Source organism: Pipistrellus kuhlii, unplaced genomic scaffold (genome assembly GCF_014108245.1).
Source record: "Pipistrellus kuhlii isolate mPipKuh1 unplaced genomic scaffold, mPipKuh1.p scaffold_m20_p_12, whole genome shotgun sequence".
Classification (NCBI taxonomy): domain Eukaryota; kingdom Metazoa; phylum Chordata; class Mammalia; order Chiroptera; family Vespertilionidae; genus Pipistrellus; species Pipistrellus kuhlii.
This window is the reverse complement of record NW_023425427.1, coordinates 25,226,851-25,245,605: the sequence shown is the minus strand read 5'-3', so window position 1 is coordinate 25,245,605 and position 18,755 is coordinate 25,226,851. Positions and strand designations below refer to the sequence as shown.

The window sequence follows — 18,755 nt, the reverse complement described above, 5'->3', positions numbered from 1 at the left end:
CAGATCAACTTGGCCTCCCTCACTTCCATAGCATTCCCGCTGCATCATCCACTGCCTAGATCTCCCATGGAGTGCTACCAGCTGACCGGGTGGAAAAGAAGCTTGTTCTTAAAGAGTCAGTAAGGGGTGGTCAATTGCAAATACTCCCATGACATAATGAATTGTAAATGCCAACAGCATGGAAAGTGGCAGATGCCAGTTGGCCTCCTAAAGGGTTAGGAGCTTAGAAAGACTTATTTAACTGAAAATCCATTTCCATTTGTCAATCTTCCTCTTCCTTGTACCCGCAGTTCTTGGCGCGGAGAACGTTCTCAATTGCCTGTGAAATCAAGGCAAATGGTTTTGCGGCTGAAACAAATGTGACAGGAGCACTATCACTGAACCTTTCCACAGGAAGAAATGCGACTGGCCACCCGAGTTCATCAGTCTTAAAAACGTTTTAGAGAATAAACTCTCCCCATCTTTCTCAGAAATTAGCCCAAATGAATTGGAATGTCAGGGGAGGATGTTTTTAAGCCATTAAAGTGAAATCAGTCCTAAATGACACTTATTTATAGTCTATAATATTAGAAGGGCCTTCTTTTTCTCTTCAAGAAAGTAGAATTAATTTGGCAAGATCCTGATCAGTTCTCCTCACCTCCAGGAAAACGTGTCCCAGCCCCAGCTGTCGGGACATGGCACTTTCTGTTCTGCCCTCACCAGGCATTCAGCACCTGCTTCATCCTGCTAGGCAATACCTCTCAATGTTTATGTCCTCTCTGCAAAGGACGTAGGCAGTGACCAAGAAGACGCTAAATCCACTCTCTCCCCCTATGGATGTCCCAAGGCCTTTTGCCCCTTCACCAACTTGTTTATCATCATACACAGTCTGTACTTAGAACATCCCAAATCAGTGTTGGAGGTTGAAAACGACATATGTAGAATTGTGCATATTATTGCATATTATGCATTGTGCACACAAGTCTTCAAATGATTACAAAATCATCAGTTCTCTGTGTTTATTTATCAGAGAGAACCTAACATACAAGAGAGAACATGAAATCAAAGGGAGAGCACAAGATTTTTTCTTATTTCATAATTAGAGGCCCAGTGCATAAATTTGTGCACCAGTGGGGTCCCTTGGCCTATCCTGGGGGATCGGGCTGAAATTGGCTCTCCACATCCCCCCAGGGGTCCCAAATTGCAAGAGAGTGCAGGCCAGGCCGAAGGACCCTACCAATGCACAATTGGGGCCAGAGAGGGATGCAGGAGGACTCCAGGACATGTCTGGCCCATCTCACTCAGTCCTGATCAGCTGGACCCCAGCAGCAAGCTAACCTACCACTGGGAGTGTGGTCAATGCATGTCATTAGTGAGCTGTTGAGTGGCCTTAGTATATCATTAGCATATTATGCTTTGATTGGTTGAACAATCGGTCAACTGGACATTTAGTATATTAGGTTTTTATTATGTAGGATAGTAATTTTTTTTATATCTTGGACTTGGAGCCATAGTTTATAATAAAGTGTGGAATAAATGAATGAAAGATCTATCTGCAGTTTCATAGTTCTTAGCCAAAGAATAGAATGGGGAGTGCCCAATCTATGGTATCCATGCTGGGATACAAGTAAAGCGTATAAGACCTTGTCAACCCAGACACTGGCTACTATAAAATATGCTGTGCAGTGTTCACAGAATGGTTAAGTAGAATGGAAACATAATTCATGCCAGAGATCCAGGGCATCAACATTCTGGGTTATTTGTAAGTGACTGGTCCATAAAGGTGATGCTTTCTAACTTCACGTGCCAGATTTAACAGTGTTTATGGCAGGGCATAGACACTGACCAATCAGCTCAGATGCTTACCATGGCTGCCATAGAGACAAGGAAGCTAACTGCAGAGAGAGGCACTACTTCTTAGTTGCTAAGTAGAAGGAGATCTGATATATTCCAGATCTCTTCTAGCCTGGCAGCAGCAGGGCACTCAGGCTAATGGCTATTTGCCAGTTGACACAGGAATATTTCAATATTTAATTCCTGGTACAGGCATGCTGCTGTTCACCAGCTGATTACCAGCTCTGGTTATAGTTTTTCCCCGAGCACAGAACCAAGACCATGTAACGGTCGAGAGAAAATACTTCTTCATCCCTCAGTTATGATGCCTGGCCCTGTGACTTACAGCACTAGTCTAAGCTCAGCATCACAAAAGGCTGCATCCTTACCCTGGGAATAAAGTTAGAGTCAGTGACCAGATGGAACCATAACTATTTCCAACTCTCTGTGTCACAGCAAAGGTCTCTCTCTAAATAGCCCAACTTAGTCTCGGTATCCACACTTACATAGACATATCACCTATCTCAAGAATGAAATAATTAACAGATATAAAACCCTTAGAATATCTGACACACAGTCATTGTGATATGTTTACCATTATTATTATTATTATTATTATTATTATTATTAAATGTGCATATGCTTTAAAGTACATTGAAGGCTAGAAGGTTTTCAACTAATGACAAATAGTGTCAGTTGAGGAGTCATTTTTATGTCAATAGATGTCTCTACAATGAGAAGTTCCAGTCATTACCAATTCAATACATTTCTGTCCCTGGCAAGCCTGTTTTGATACCTTGATATTATTACACAGGTGAAGTCTCATATTACATTGCATGAAAATTCAAACATGGTTAGAAAACAAAGCAATATGAAGAATTCTATTTATGCCATTTGTCACTAAGGCAAATAGCACCCAGATGCTATTTCCTCAGTTGTGCTGAAGGGATCCCCACATCACACACACACACACAGAGTCCATTTCTACCTGAGTGATCAAGGTACGGTAACTAGTGCTTCCATGATGGCCGGAGTTACCGTGGAAACACAGAGCTAGAAGAATTTAGAGACTGCTGAATCTAGCCTCCTCATCTGACCAATACGGAGCCTCTATGATTTTGTGATCTGCCCAGAGTCTCCCTACAAATTAGAAGCCAGGCTGGGACTCATACCAAAGATTTCTGGCAATCTATCTACAAGGCTTTGGACAGCATCCAGGTTTTTCACGTAGTGGAAAGTTTAAAGGGATTCAAAGAAGAAGCAATTCACTATACAGGCTCTGCAGCAAGTGTAAGGAATGTGTAGAATTTTGGGGGGAAAATGCAAATCAGAAATATTTCTAATTTTAGCTCTCGTGGATATTATAATATAAATTAAGGTATTCCTTGAGCTTCCTTAACCATAATAAAAATTAAAAACCAAACCTGTTCTATTTTGGCCAACATGGTTCTTCTTAAAGAGAAAGTTGATTTTAAACAGAAGTTTCAGATGTTCAAGATGAACACTAACTACATAAAGGAATACACTTTTCTTTGATAGTAAGCTTTCTGGCCATTTTTTGATTTGCACTAAGATATAACTTCATTGTAGATAGAATCGGTTTAATTATCCTAAAGGAAAATTCCAATTGCTTTGTAAGTGCTAACCGATTTCAAATGATCTGGTGGTAATGGTTGTATGTGTTTGTGTGTGTGCACGTACAAACACAGAGAATAAATTGGCTTCACTGGTGCCATGCCTATTTGATTGCCACTAACTTTAGTGTCCAATCTTTTCTTAATTGGAGCTTATGTCAAATAAACCAACGCCTCCTCCTCATTTCCTCTACCTGCCCATCCCCTAATGCAGACACAAATGAAGGTATTAGGCAAGGGAGAAAGACTTCCTCATTGCCCTAAGCGAATGGTAATTTGAAAATGGTCTGGGAAAGTTCAAGTAGTTTCCTCATGCATGAGCTACCTGTAGACAGTCTGCAATTCCGGTGACAAACACAAAGGCAGGAAGATGTTAAAGGGAGTGACTCAGACAACTTTTAGACATTTTAGAACAAAAAAACACTTTAATTTAAACCCAAATGCCTGCTTTAAATGCATGCAGCTGGTGGAGTTTTCAGTAGGCTTGTGATTAGGTTTTTATATTTAATTCACTCTTTCACCTTGTTCTTTAAGGCATTCTTAATGCTCATGTTTCCATTGAAAGGGAAGAAATGTGTGAACAATGTCAGACTGATAAGATGTGTTCAAACACAAGATATCCAGAGCAGAATGAAGAGAAGCATTAAGAAAGGACCTCATTTCTCTCGTTTCTTGAGTCTGAGATGGAAATTTTTCTTCTCTGAAGTGGCAGTAAAAGCATTAGAAATGATGGCCGTGAAACAGCTAAAAGAGCTTTAGAAGTTTAGAATCTCAACACAAATCAGCTAATGAAAAAACTAGTTGCCACTGCAGGCTCTGTATGTAATCAATTAAACGCTTTTTTTAAACAGTAAAAATTGGAATAAAGAAATAAGTGATGCGATGGGTTGTAAGAAATTGTAGAGACATGAAAAATCAGCCTCTTAGGTTAAGATTGTAAATCTTTTCTTAGTTGAGGTGAACTTGGCAAGCCCCATTACACTAAAGAATAAGAATACCTAAATTATACATACACATATATAAAAACAGGGTATATGCTAATTAGCCGGGCATCACGGCCACTCAGGAGGAGGCTGCATCATGACCGCTAAGGAGGAGTTGCACACGCACATGGGCGGGAAGGGACTGCGTGCGCCTCCAGCCCCATGAGGCTGGGTCCGGGGGCGGGCCAGAGCAGAGACACAAGACACAGGAGCGCCTGCCCCCAACCCAGTGGACACAATGGAGGGGCTGGCCCTACACGGGCCAGGCACGGGTCCAGCTCCGCTGCAGGGCGCCTCCTCGCGCACTGGGCTTCTAGTGTAGTAATAACACTCTAAGTTAGATTTTAAATAAGTATAGCCCTGACCAATGTGGCTCACTTAGTGAGCATCGGCCATGCACACCTAGAGGTCACCAGTCCCATTCCCGGGTAAGGCACATGCCGGGGTTTCCGGCTTGAGTCCCAGCAGGGTGTGCAGGAGTCAGATGATCAATGCTTCTCACTCACTGAAGTTTCTCTCTCCCCCTCTCCACCTCTCGCTCAAAAATCAATTCAAACGAATTTGTTTTAAAAAAGTAACCATGGATCAGCATTGAATGTTTTTGATACTGTTGTTATCTAAGGTATTTCAATCTGATATTAAATAATCTATTAGAGGTGATACATTTAAAGAGTATTTTATTACATTTAGAAACAGTATTTCACTATTTAAAAGGATAAGATTTAATTTATAACTTTAGATTTAAGAGTTCTACTGGAGTCTCTTAAATGCTTAGCTTTTGCTTGCCAGCTTTGTCAAAGGGCCAAAATATTTGGGGATACTCAGGTTCTTAATATGTGTAGATAGATTTTAACATGTTTAAAGGAAATCTGATCATTTAATTCACTGAATTAATCAATTGAGTTAATGTATTAGTAAAGTAAAAAGTAATGAGTGAAATGCATGATTATACAAAAAAAAATGCTAGATTTTTAAAAATTTAAAAGAACAGTAAAGACTTAGGAAAACTGGGTTTTTCCATTTTTTTTCAAATTTAATGAACTCAATATCAATTATAAACGCTGCTTCAAATGTTTGTTTGCTCACAGAAATATTTCCTATCAAATATCTGTAACCAGCTGAAACCGGTTTGGCTCAGTGGGAGAGCATGGTCTGCGGACTGAAAGGTCCCGGGTTCGATTAGGCAGCTGGTCGATGTTTCTCTCTCATCGATGTTTCTAGCTCTCTATCCCTCTCCCTTCCTCTCTGTAATAAATAAACAAACAAACAAACAAACAAATAAATATCTGTAACCAGAGGATACAGGAGAACATGTCTTATCACACAATGTTGATGACAGTACAGAGGTGAGAGACCCAGAGGCAGCATGGCCCAGGAGCTGGCCAATAACATCACATTCGGTTCCCTCCCCCATACCATTACATTCTGACTTTCCTGCCTTCGAATTGCATATGCTTTGGAAAGAGCTTCCAGACATATTGCTGAGATCTTAAAAGCTAAATGCAAAAGAGAAGGCATAACATTTTAGTAAGTAGGATACCAGTTTAGCTGCCATTGAAAAGGATCCCATCATTCCTAGTTCAGGGCTAATATGGCAGCTTTGTGGAATCAGGGACACAGGCCTTTTCTACCTTGTTGCTTTTTCATGCTTAGCACCCAACTTTGATTTCAGGTAATGGTATGGCTCTTAACACACCAAATTAGGTCTTACACTTCAGAAAATTAAGTCCTTGCAATTACTAATTCCCCTTTCAGAGCCTCCAAATTTCTAACTCATAAAATTAACTGTGAGACGGGCCCCTAAAGTCATGAAGTCTAACTCCTTTCAGACAGGTCTTTACATATTTAGGAAAGTTATATAAAAGACCACAATGAGTTATGTTTTTTTTCCCACATTATTTCAAAATAAAACAATAGAGAAGAATAATGGGCAAATTTTTCAACTATAATTCTAGTTACATATCTAAGTTTTCTCCTATACAGTTAAGAGGAAAAGTCTTTATGGATTTTTTTTTTTTTACACAATGATTATTTATTTTCCAGGCTCAATTTTCATTTTTTTGAAACCACATATATAGGTATCTATATATATAAAAGGCTAAGTGACCGACCATATGTACATCCAACCGTCCGACTGACCAGTACATAGGATGCACACTGGCAATTTAAAATTAAATGTTGACTTGAGCATGAACAATACATATAAAGCTCTCGCTGGTGCCAATCGCACTTGTGTTTTAATTTTATAATACTATATTATATATACTATTTTGACATGTAATTTTTTTGCAGTAACATTATCACACAAATTTTTCTTCTAATTAATTTCCTTTCAGTGTTCACAAATCCATGCATTGGACCACTAGTAAATATATATTCAAAATTAGTACTTAGCCAAGATATTGGACATTTTTTAAAAATCAACTCTGGGATTTTCTAATTTTTCTTTCTTTAAAAATCAGCCTAGTCCTATCTTCTTTTCATGAACATTCCCAGACCACCCCAGAGATCTCCATCACTCCAAAAAATTCTTCATATTTCTCATCTAGTATTTCATGTAAACCACTATATAGAGAATGACATACCTATTCATCCAACCAGTGTTTGAGCTTAGCTCTGAGCTCAACACTGAAATTAATGGTGAGCAAAGCCCCCATGAAGTTCAAAGTCTCTCACTGAAACTCTTCCTAAACTTATCTATGCCTGGACGTGGCCCATCCATAGTTATGAAGACATCAGAGCCCTCACAACATTTGGTTGCTCCTATTTTTTTCTTAGTAACCTTCTTTGCATATGGCAATTCCTCTAATCTAGAAAGCAACCCTTTTCAAAGTTTCATAAAATAACTCAAAATGGAAACCAGTGAGCTAATAGCAATACAAAGTGGTGTCTTCCCAAATCTAATTTCAGCATGGAAACTGGTCTCATGAAAGCAAGCACAGTGTCAATAACTAGATCAGATTTGCTTTATTTTAAATTTGTGCTATCTGATTAGGGAAGAAAGAGAAATAAGTTATCTTATATCTTTGATTCCAAGATTTATTACCAGAGAAATGAACATTTTTAAGGTTGAAATGCCTTTGCACTGAAATATACATTTACTTTGGTTTTCTGGGGGGGAAAAGTTTCAAATCAATGGCCAGTCCTTCCATCAGTGTCGTTTTAGAAACAACAGAATTCAACATGAAAACTCAGAGTGACTAATCAGGGGTCCTCAAACTTTTTAAAGTGGGGGCCAGATCACGGTCCCTCAGAGAGCTGGAGGGCCGGACTATATGAACTACTAATTCCTACTGTAACACCTCGGCTGCGCTCACTGCCCAAAAAACCTGGCGGGCTGGATCAGACTCCTCTGCGGGCCGCATGTGGCCCGCGGGCCGTAGTTTGAAGACGCCTGAAAGAATGGTCTGGCAACTCAGATTGGACTTCTAGCCTCCATTCTGCCAATTAGCTACTGACCACAAGCCCTGTGACATCAGTCAAGTCTCTTCACTCCTCTGGACCTTTTCTGCCCATCCAGAAAATAAAGTTTTGAAGGTGTTCCTCAGACACTCTGTGGTAAGGAACCAGTTTTTAAAAATTTCCCCTCAGTTGCAGATTGATACATTTATGAAATACAATAAGAATCCCTTGGATGGCACAAATTGCTATAAAAATTTCTAGATGCTTACTCTTGATTTCCGCAATTGTCTTACGTGACCAGACTTGGCCTGGGCCACAACTGCATTTTGAGTGGCATTGACTTTGACTTAGATCAGGACTTAGACTACAATGTAGATTAGATGGTGATCCTGCAAATGATGTACCACCTTCTTTTATTTGGCTTTGTTCAGTAATATAATCAGCTTATATTTCTCAATTACCTAGTAGCTGAGGAGGAGAAACAAAAATTCTGGGAATGAGTTATTCAAAAGGAAGGTGATATTTATGGCAGATTTGAGAGAATAGGGGCATGGTTGATTCATTTGTGGGTCACGGACAACTAATAATACAGAAGATACTTTTCAAGCAGAATAATTAAAAATAAGTATTCTCTTTTCCTCTTATTCATTAAATATATATAAATATATATAAATATATATAAATATATATATATATATATATATTTATATAGTTTTTGAGTAACATATATATATATATGTTACTCAAAAAAACATACAAACAAAAAACCCAAGACTTGACAACCAGGAACAATACCCTTTGGATGGAAATGCCAGCCAATGTTTCATGGCCAGGGCAGGGGTGAAATTTTCAAGAGAAGACTGATACAAGGGAGCTGTTAGCAGAATATGCTTCCTCCGCACTACTTAGCTCAAGATAGAAAGATAGCTACTTAATGGTTACTTGCCACAAATGGTTACTAGCCATTGCAATTTAAGGAGCGCAACTTTTTGAGTAAAGCATGGAAGTGCCAGAGTGCACGCCAATGTGACCACTCGTTGCTTTTCTAAGGACTCCAGCCAGAGTAAATTGTATGGATGCACTTGTTTTTTCTCTTTGCCCACCAATTTGGGGACAAGGCTAAAAGATCCCTACAAAGTACTCAGCTCAGACGCTAAAGACTCTTCATCGAGTTGATGAAGGAGAGAGTGCTTCACCTTCAAGAAACAGAGAATTCCCTCGGCAGGCCAGCCCCAAGAGCCTCCTGGATAACAGCTGAAAGGCAAAGATGCTGGCCGAGAGCCTGGAAGTGACAAGCGGAGGCTGCCAGGCTTGAGAGCTCCAGGCCGATGCTGTCAGACAGAGGTTCTCACCGGGAGCATGTGCCAGGGTCACCTGCGCGGCCTATCAATACCGACTGCTAGCCTCACCCCAGGACTTCTGACCCAGAGAGCCTGGGAGGCGCTGATGCCACTGGTCCTAGAAACACACTTTGAGAACCAGTGCAATCAAACCCCTGAAAAGACAGAATGGGGAAGACCTCAGAAGTCACCTAACCCAGTGGTCGGCAAACTGCGGCTCACCAGCCACATGCGGCTCTTTGGTCTCCTGAGTGTGGCTCTTCCATAAAATACCACGGCTTAGGTGAGCCCGTTTTGAACAAGTGGCATTAGAAGACGTTTAAGTTTAAAAAATCTGGCTCTCAAAAGAAATTTCAGTGTTGTACTGTGGATATTTGGCTCTGCTGACTACTGAGTTTGCAGACCACTGACCTAACCCAATCTCTCATTTTATTATTTATTTATTTATTTATTTATTTATTTATTTATTTATTTTAAGATATTTTTTATTGATTTCAGAGAGGAAGGGAGAGGAAGAGAGAAATATCAATGACGAGAGAGAATCATTGATCGGCTGCCTTCTGCATGTCCCACACCAAGGATCAAGCCCACAACCTGGGCATGTGCCCTTGACAGGAATCGAACCCGGGACTCTTTGGTCTGAAGGTCGATGCTCCATGCACTGAGCCACACCAGCCAGGGCCAACCTCCCATTTTAAAAGTAAGGACCCTGGGGCTCAGAGAAACTTCTTCCCTATTGTCATATACCCAGGACTCAGAGACTCCCCCATCCCACACACACCAAAAAAAAGAAACCCCAGTCTCCAGAACCTTCGTACACTGCTCCCTTCATGATTCTGTACTGGCCACACACCAGGTCCCTGATCTCTGAGCAGGGGCACCAGCAGAGACTTCATGCTGCCGACCTTCCTTCTGGGAACTGTGAGCTCATTCTGTCGGCCACCCTGACCTGGTCGGGGGTTGGCAGCACAATGGGAACTACTCCTTGCCTAAATTTTAAACCCAGAGAACAGTTCTCATCACTATGCCATGCTGCCTCTCCCCTGCTTCCTGCCAGCTAGGCATAATCAGAAGGCCTGAGATGTGGAAAAGTGACCCAGGGCTGCAGGAGATGGTCACAAGATGTGCAGCGCTGCTGTGGAGGTGAGCGTCTGTGACCATCGGAGTGGCAGTCGCTGGCTGGCGGTCTGTCTGATTCCGGTGTCAAGACTCCCTTGGATCCTGCCCTTTGGCTGAGCCTGCACTGCAATTCCCATCGATTCTGTGTGCTTCCTGCTTCCCCTCCAATAAATTATTCTTCTGCTTAAATGGTCTGCAACCAAGAACCCTGGCCAACAGGAGAGCCCATTAATTTCCTCATCAGAGAGCCAACTGCTCCTAACGGAAGTCAGAGCTCCCGCAGAGGCTCCTGCAGGGACTTCTGCCCTTAGAGCTCTTAGATTCCCACCGATGCAGTTCCACACCTTGGACGGTGATTGCAGGAGGTTGCTGGACTCACAGAGAGCCGCCCCAGGCCATGTCTGTGATGGATGACCCTTGGCCAGAGGTGACTGATCCAGGAGTTCACCCTGATCCACAGCAGGCCATGGGCTCTCACAAGGGAGAGGAAGGCCCAGAGGGCCCTGAGCTGATGGCTGTGCCCCAGAACTGCTCTCGCACTTGCTCTTTCTCTATCTTTATTACTCAGTTCCTTTAATTTCATGAGCTGCCCTGGTGAGAAGGTCCTCCCAACAAGGTCCTCTTTGATCTAAATTTCAAACTCGGTCTTTAGTAACATAATAGCTTTTTGACACTGACTCACTGAAAACTTCTCTCGCTCTCGCTCTCGCTCTCTCTCTCTCTCTCTCTCACACACACACACACACACACACACACACACACACACACACACTGCCTTCTCAACCTACTTCCTTCTCTCCCTCCCCGAAACCCCACACAGGGGAGTTCTTACAAGGAAAGCTTTCTCCCTGTGATTCAGGTATCATAGGAAAAGAGAAAGCAAAAGACGATCTAGACTTGAAGGCAACTTTAAAAAAAGAAAAGGAACATCTTGAGGGTTAAGACATTTTTTTATTACATTGCTCTTTAGATACTGATGATTGACTTGAATTAGTGGATTTGATATCTTCGTTTAAAGTGGCTTAAACATCTTAAAAGAAAAGCTGCAGCCCTGATCAGTTTGGCTCAGTGGATAGAGCATCGGCCTGCAGATGAAGGGTCCCAGGTTTAATTCCGGTCAAGGGCATGTACATTGGTTGCGGACACATCCCCAGTAGGTGGTGTGCAGGAGACAGCTGATTGACGTTTCTCTCCCATCGATGTTTCTAACTCTCTATCCCTCTCCTTTACTCTCTGTAAAAAATCAAATATATTTTTTAAAAAGAAAAAGAAAAGCTGCAGTTCTTTACCAAAAGAACCAAGGCCCTGTAGAGCAAGCATGTCAAACTCAAAGGCTAACACAGACCAAATAAATGAGGCATGTGGCCTATGGGCCACGAGTTTGACATGCTTGCTGTAGAGAAATAGCTAATTCCATGACTAGGAAGGGCAGTATTAGATGAGCCTAGAGTTATTTCTGAAAGTAAGAAAATGCTCAAAGAAATGATGGGGGCATGTCACAATGACATAGGAACTAGCTTGAAGGGGATCTCATTGTGCAAATAGGGTATAATTTGAAGACCAAAATGATTAAATACAGCAATGAAGTAAAAACCATTGTTAAAAAACCAACCTAGGGATTCATGGGTTTGTATGAGTAATAAATAGGAGCAAAGGGAAGGTTGCTACAGGGCCAAGTAATAAAGATGGGGATAGTGATAGAGTTGGGAAATCATCATTTTGTAGCTATCAAGTTACAGATTGGATCAGGAATCATATCAATACAAAATCTAGAGGAGCAGGATATTTGCAAGGTCTTAAAAAATATCTCCCACAAAATTGTTAGTGGAGAAAACAAGCAGGTGATCCAACTTAATATCACCAATGAGGTACAGATAGACATGGGGTGCCCCTAGAGGTGACCCCTGGGAAGGACACACATCACTTCCCCAGAGTTCAAGCCAAGAGCATAGTTGGAATCTCTAATTGTAAGAAAATCATCAGACAAACCCCAAATGGGGAACTTTCTATTAAAGGGAGAGAGGGATTAAAGGGAGAAAGGGTTTAAATGGAAGAAGAAAAAAAAAAAAAAAAGGAAGAGGGGACTGAACTCTTCAAAAATGTAAAGTCACAAAAGCAATGAGAGATTGTGGAAATGTTCCAGATTAGGAGAAACTAAATATATTATAGGGTGTTCCCCCAAAACGTGTATACACACTTTGAGTAACTATAAAGGCAGTGCTTATTAAAATTTAATTTTCAAAATTGAGCTATCAACTGTTAAAGTGAATATACATCTTTGGGAAATATGTACATATGCATATTCATATACATATACATACACATGACTGACACATTATCATTTACCCTCAAACATTTCATAAAAATTGAAGGGAACACACAAACGAGAAAGAAAATTTCAGTAATAGGTCAGTTGGGAAAAGTACACCTATGGGGTTTTTTTTGTACTATTCTTATCCTTATTGTTTTCAAATTTTAAAAAAAAATGTTTTCATGATTTGAGGGGAGGAAGTTGATTACAAAGGGACACATGGAAGTTTTGAGGATAATGTAAATGTTCTATTATCACTATCGTACTAACATTCACACAGCAGGTCATATTTGTCAAAACATCAAATTGCACACTTAAAATTGGTGACTTTCATTGTTGTAAATCATAACTCAATGCACCTTATTTGAAGAGGTACAAAGGGTAAAAGTCCATTATCTGAAAGGCTGTGTGTTCGTTTAAAGGCAGAAAGAAGAGGGAGGACTTGCATTTGTCTAGGGAGAGGATCCGGGGACTGCTGTGTCCTGGGTGGAAGAGTTATCTGGTGAGGTTGGTTTATTGAACCCAGGACGGACATAAGCCACAGATAAAGTCTCATGGTCTCCCCTTTGGGAAGCATATTACGGCACAAAAAATTTCAGCACTTTTGCATTAATATTTATTTTGTAGTGAACATATTCACATAAATGGTGAAGATAAAACACCAAAACCAAATGAAATCTGCCCCCAAGAGGTCCTTCACATTACCCCAGATCCTGAGAACACCACTTACTGTCCTCAAAAGCTTCTCTTGGGAGGCAGAGAGAAGTCTGTGTGTTCTACACAAGCCCCCCAGGTGGCTGGCATCAGCATCCTCCCCTTCCCATCTTTCAAGGCCATACTCAGAGGATCCCTCCCTCCCCCTTTTATTCCTTGTAGTCTCTTATGACCACCTTCCTCATAACAGTTGTGAAAAGACAACTCCCACTCAACTTGGAAATGATCCTCAGCTTGGAGTACCGCGTCTGGCACTTTGGGAAAGCATTCTGGATTAAACTAAGCCAAGAGGAAGGAACATGGGCACACTTACCATTTCCTTCCTTTTCCTCTTCACAGAGACAGAAAAGTCTGTCACCTTCTACTGAGAAACCCATACTATCTCACCTTTCCCTCTAATAGACTTCCAGCCCAGAAACATGTCAGCTCTAAAATGGGATTCTGTTGTAACCAATGCAATAAAACTTCCTGGGACTCAGGCTTTCAACTCTAGTGCAAGGACAAAGAGAGACTTGCTATTTATAATGAGCTTCTGGCTCAAACAAACAAACAAAACAATGAGGGAGACTCAAAGCAAGATATTTCTGTTAAAGTACAACCAGGACTCTTAAGACTAACTGCTAAGTTACTGACAATTGGTCAACTAAAATGGAAAGTAACACCACCCTTGTGCCTCAAAGAGCTTGAAAATGGAGCAATGACAGCAGACACTTACCAAGCATTCACTGCCAGACAAAGCCAAGAAAAGTCAGTCCAAAGCTAAGAAAGGGGAGAGCCAGGGTTTGAACAAAAGCAGCCTAAGAACCTCCATTTCTAACTCCAATCCTATATAATAAAAGGCTAATAGGCACATCCACCAAATGGCGGAATGACTGGCCACTATGACATGCACTGACCACCAGGAAGCAGATGCTTAATGCAGGAGATGCCCCCTGGTGGTCAGTGCGCTCCCACAGGAGGAGCCCCACTCAGCCAGAAGCCAGGCACAGCGGTGGTGGCTAGAGCCACTACCTCCAGGAGTCTCTCCCTCCTTCTCCAGCAGCGCTAAGGATGTCCGACTGATGGCAGGGAGTGGGCCTAAGTCATCAGCTGGACATCACCCAAGGGCTCCCAGACTGCGAGAAGATGAAGGCCAGGCTGAGGAGCCCCCTCCTCACCTCCCTGTGTGTACGAATTTCGTGCACTGGGCCACTAGTACCAACATAAGTTCTATTTCAATTCCCCAGTGAACATTCCTTCCAGATATTTCCAACAGAAGGTCTACATCCAAAATTAAGTCTCAACCTAATTAACACTTCACCAAGCCTAATTTAAAATCAATAAAGATCACATTTCTCCTCATTTCATTGCTTCTGTCCTGATACTTTCTCCTTACACTGAAGAGAACTCTCAGGGTTCTTATCCGAACTCCTTTTTGTCCTCCTTTCATCTGAGGGACTGATAAGGATTTTCTTTCTACTGAAGTCCAGCATCTTCTTTATTTCTGACCTCCTTCCTCTGAGAGTGCATCATGATGGCATCTTGCAGTTACTAGTCCTAACCAGCCAACAGCTTTTATCTTTCCTACGGACTGACCCACACTTTCATTAGGCACAAACAGGATTTGGACTGAACCATTGGATGTACGTCAGAAACATCCTCAGATCCTCTTGTTGCAAAAGCATAGGTCCTTGTGGAAGAGGTGGTGGAATTTCAGTTCAGTCCGTGTTCCACGCAGGATCCTAAACTCCTATTTGCAAAGTGGAGTTTCCACCCGAGGCGTCCGAGCAGTGGATCACCTGATCCATGCACTACAAAACTCAGGTGAATGAACTTTGCACTCAAACTGCCTGACTTCAGACAAAACAGCACAGAGCCTTCCCTGCCTCCCGCATTCTCTGAGTCATTGATTCCTCCTTTGTTTTGAGAAAAACTGGAGTGTGCCTTATTCTCTTAAACACTGAAGGAAATCAGAGGTTTTGAAGTCCATCCTTTGGGGGTCCTGGACAGCTCCATGTGGTCTGGAAACTATTTCTAGTTGTTTCAGAGTGATCAAGGAGGTAGTCACAGCTGGGTCTGGTAAAAAAAAAAAAAAAAAAAAAAAAAAAAAAAAAAAAAAAAAAAAAAAGGGAGGGGGGGTGTTCTGGGAGGCCAGGCAGTCCTGCCTCAAGGGGACAGGAACAGGGTTGGGGCCAGGGAGATGAAGAAGGATTCTAGTCACCAGGATTAAGTTTGACTCCCAGGGCAAACAATTTATCTGCAAACACCCCTCCCCTAGTTTGAGTGTGAATGCAAGCAATTTCCTTCAAACAAACAGGCTTACAGCCAATACAGTACAACACAGCTGACTGCTTCATTTTTCACAGAGAGCCAGCGTTTGCCAAGCTCCTGGTATATTCCAGACCCTGTCCTTCACATACTGACATAAAGCAAAATGCATCAAAATGAAAGAGGGTTCAGCCTGTCCTTGTAAGCCCGCCTCTATCATCTGTGGGGCCTGGGGCAGAGTACAAATGGAGGCCCTGGTAAGGACTACTTTAAAGTGCTAATCAAGCTAGCAAACGGTCACATAATCCTCCAGCCTCGACAAATCTAGCTTTATAACCACCTGGAGTCCAGGTACAGTATAGAATTCTCAGAGCCCGAAGAGTTTTAGGCCAGACTGGAAAGAGCTGTGCTGGCCAATGAACAGAAAGATGCCTTCCCTTCTCCACCCAGGCTGCCTCTCCTCAGCACACCATTTGCAAGCTATTCCACAACCCCACACAGCACAGCTGCCCTTCGGGCACTCCTCAGAGATGGAGTCTGCCTCCTCTGCTTGAAAAGGCCCAGAAAGCAAGCGCGGGGACTTTGGGCAGGGAATTCCATCAGAGTCTGGGGCTTGAAGGTCAGTGGGGACTCAGCTCAGTGGAGAGGGGCACAGCCCAGGGAAGGCCAGACCCTGCCCTCTAATCCTGGGCAGTAAGAGTAAGGGGTTTCCTTGCCCAGGTCCAAAGCACACTGCCTTCTCTGTTTTATTCTAATTAAGTCGACTTTTCTTTCCTTAAGGCTTTCTGGGAGGGAGACTCCTGATATCAAACACATGCTCGCTCACGCAGGTGCACGCTCCAGTACACACACACACACACTGGTATAAAGAGAATTTCTGTATGGAATGTATGAAATAAAAAAAGCTGAAATACTTGCAGCTGCCCTAGAGAGATCTGGCAGCTGAAATACTGGTCTGAAAGAAAGAAAATATAAATATTCCTCAAAAAGCAAATGGGTTGAACAGTGTTCTAGAAAATCAGAAAGACAGGGCGCTTGTCCTAGGGCATACATTGGGCAAACCTTAAACGTTTCTTCTGCCTTTGGAAATGTGTCCTACCTAAAGCAGGGAGACATGCCCTCCCCCCCCAAAGAGAGAGAGAGAGAGAGAGAGAGAGAGAGAGAGAGAGAGAGAGAGAGAGAGAGAGAGAGAGAGAGAGAGAGAGAGAACAGATGAAGAAACAGAAGCACCTGGGGCCACAGTCAGAATCCTAGGAACCACCGTCCTGAGTCAATGGGGCAAGGGAGGTTTGGGTGGGCTGCAAACGGAGAGGCCTCCCAGAGAGAGCCTCCAGCGGCAAGTGGAGGGGGTCACAGCGGTGGGAGGGGGAACCAGTGGGGTGAGTGGCCAGGACCTGGGCGTCACCACTGACCCGGTATTAGCTTTGCCTTTTCTTGGTCAAGTCAATCTGCCCACTTTCTGAGTCTTCATTGTAATTCTCTAAGCCGGGGGGATCTGCTCGCATAACATGGCCGTGATGCCCAGAATTTCGCTCAATCCCTCACTGGGTAACCGCTCAGTCAATGGGTCCTTATTTAGAACTGAGAGCGCAGGGGCCAGAGCTGGAGCTGAACCCAAGTTGTGGATCAGGCAGCTCCCCCCACACCTGACCCGACCTGCACACCCAAGATGGGTGTCTGCAGGATCCCCCACTGGAGACGGAGGTGGGGAGGTCCAGGCTTTCAGGACAGAGGCAAACCAGAACACCTGGGGAAAGGCACACACAGGTCAAGTGTCTGAACGCTGTTGGGGAGTGGCCGAAAGTCACCGGGTTGGAGGTGCACAGGCCCAGCGTCTAAGACAATCTCTAAGCCCCGGAACGGGAGGAAGCCGGCTGGGCCGGCGGCAGGGAAGGGGCCGCTCACCCAGTAGCAGCAGCTTGAGCTCGCGGCGCGCGTCCTTCTTGTCCCGGCGGAGCTGCCGCTCGATCTCGGCGCTGATGCGCTGCGACTCCTTCTCCTCCGCCGACAGGCAGCAGCAGCCGGCCATGGTGCGCCCCACCGGCCGGAGGCAGAGCGCCGGGTCCTGCGCGGCCGCCCGCGGGGCCGACCCGCGAGCCAAGGCGGGAGGGCGCCGGCTTGAGTTTCGGGGGAAGAGACCTGGGCCTCCGGGGTCCTATCCCTCCTCGCGGGCGGGCTCCGAGGCGGGGGGAGTCCGCAGCGCAGGGACCGGCCGAGTGCCCCGGGCCCAGGGCTCCCGCAGGCCGCCCCGCTCGGGGAGGAGAGGGCGAGCTGCGCTCCGCGGGGAGCGATGCCGAACCTCCGGGGGACGCGCGCCCCTCGGCCCGGGAGCCCGGCGCCCAGGCAGAGGGCGCAGACCGCGCGTAAAAAAAGTTGGGGCGTCGGTGCCCCCAGGGAAAGCGGGCTCTCTCGGGGCTGGGAGTTCCCCGGGCAGACTGCGGGCACGGCGGAGGTCAGAGGCAAAAGTCCTGGCTGTCTCTGGCCTGGAGAGTCCCGCAAACCTCAGCAGCGTCCCCGAGGAGGACTCAGACCAAGTGGAAAGGTCCCAGCCGGCACTTATGGCTCAGACTGCCAGGAGGAGGCGGGGCGTCTTGAACCTACAACCCTGGCCTCTGCACACCGAGCCTGGGGGCACTCCACGCTGGGGGCGCCTGTGGGTGAACGGGGGAGAGCAGGGAGCTGGGATTGGGGGGCCAGAGTCTGCGGGAGCAGCCCCAGACCTGCCCCCCTGGCTGCGGCGCCCCGGCGTGGGGAGAGCCGCCTGGCGAGGTTGCTGTGACCCGACTCTCTGGCGGCCAGGCCCTGCTCCCTGCCTAAATCCGGTTCCCACAGGTGAGCGAGTTTCACCAACTCCCAGCCTCAACCCTCCCCAGCTGCAGGAACCCGGGAAGCCAAGCGCCGCCGTGGGGTGCAGCGTGCCGGGAACACCGCACACCCCAGTTTCCTAAACCGGCTCCTCCAGCTGCCCGGCGCTCCCAGTCCAGCTCGAGGGCTTGGTCAAAGCCCCTGGTCAGCTCTGCCGCCTGCCTTCCAGGTGCGGCTAGCTCCGAGCCGGCTGGCATTGCGCTCAAAGAAGCAGCTGCCACAGCTCAGTTAAATAAGAGAAATCCAAGAGTAAATATCCTCCCAGCCCCTTCCTATGCCCCCGGACGAGGAGGGCTGGGGCTGGGAAAATGGAAAACGGCTGCTGCTT

General features: G+C 44.7%; 1 protein-coding gene across 1 annotated transcript in view; it reads right to left on the bottom strand.

The window, feature by feature from the left end:
• The window catches only part of LOC118716464 (guanine nucleotide-binding protein subunit alpha-14), a 127,361-nt gene extending 109,012 nt beyond the window's left edge, over positions 1-18,349 (bottom strand). Inside the window, exon 1 of the mRNA XM_036433738.2 lies at positions 17,468-18,349. Within this exon, the coding sequence (XP_036289631.1) occupies positions 17,468-17,591 (124 nt within the window). The 5' untranslated portion in view covers positions 17,592-18,349. The remainder of the gene's footprint in view (positions 1-17,467) is intronic.
• Between the last annotated feature and the right edge of the window lie 406 nt (positions 18,350-18,755).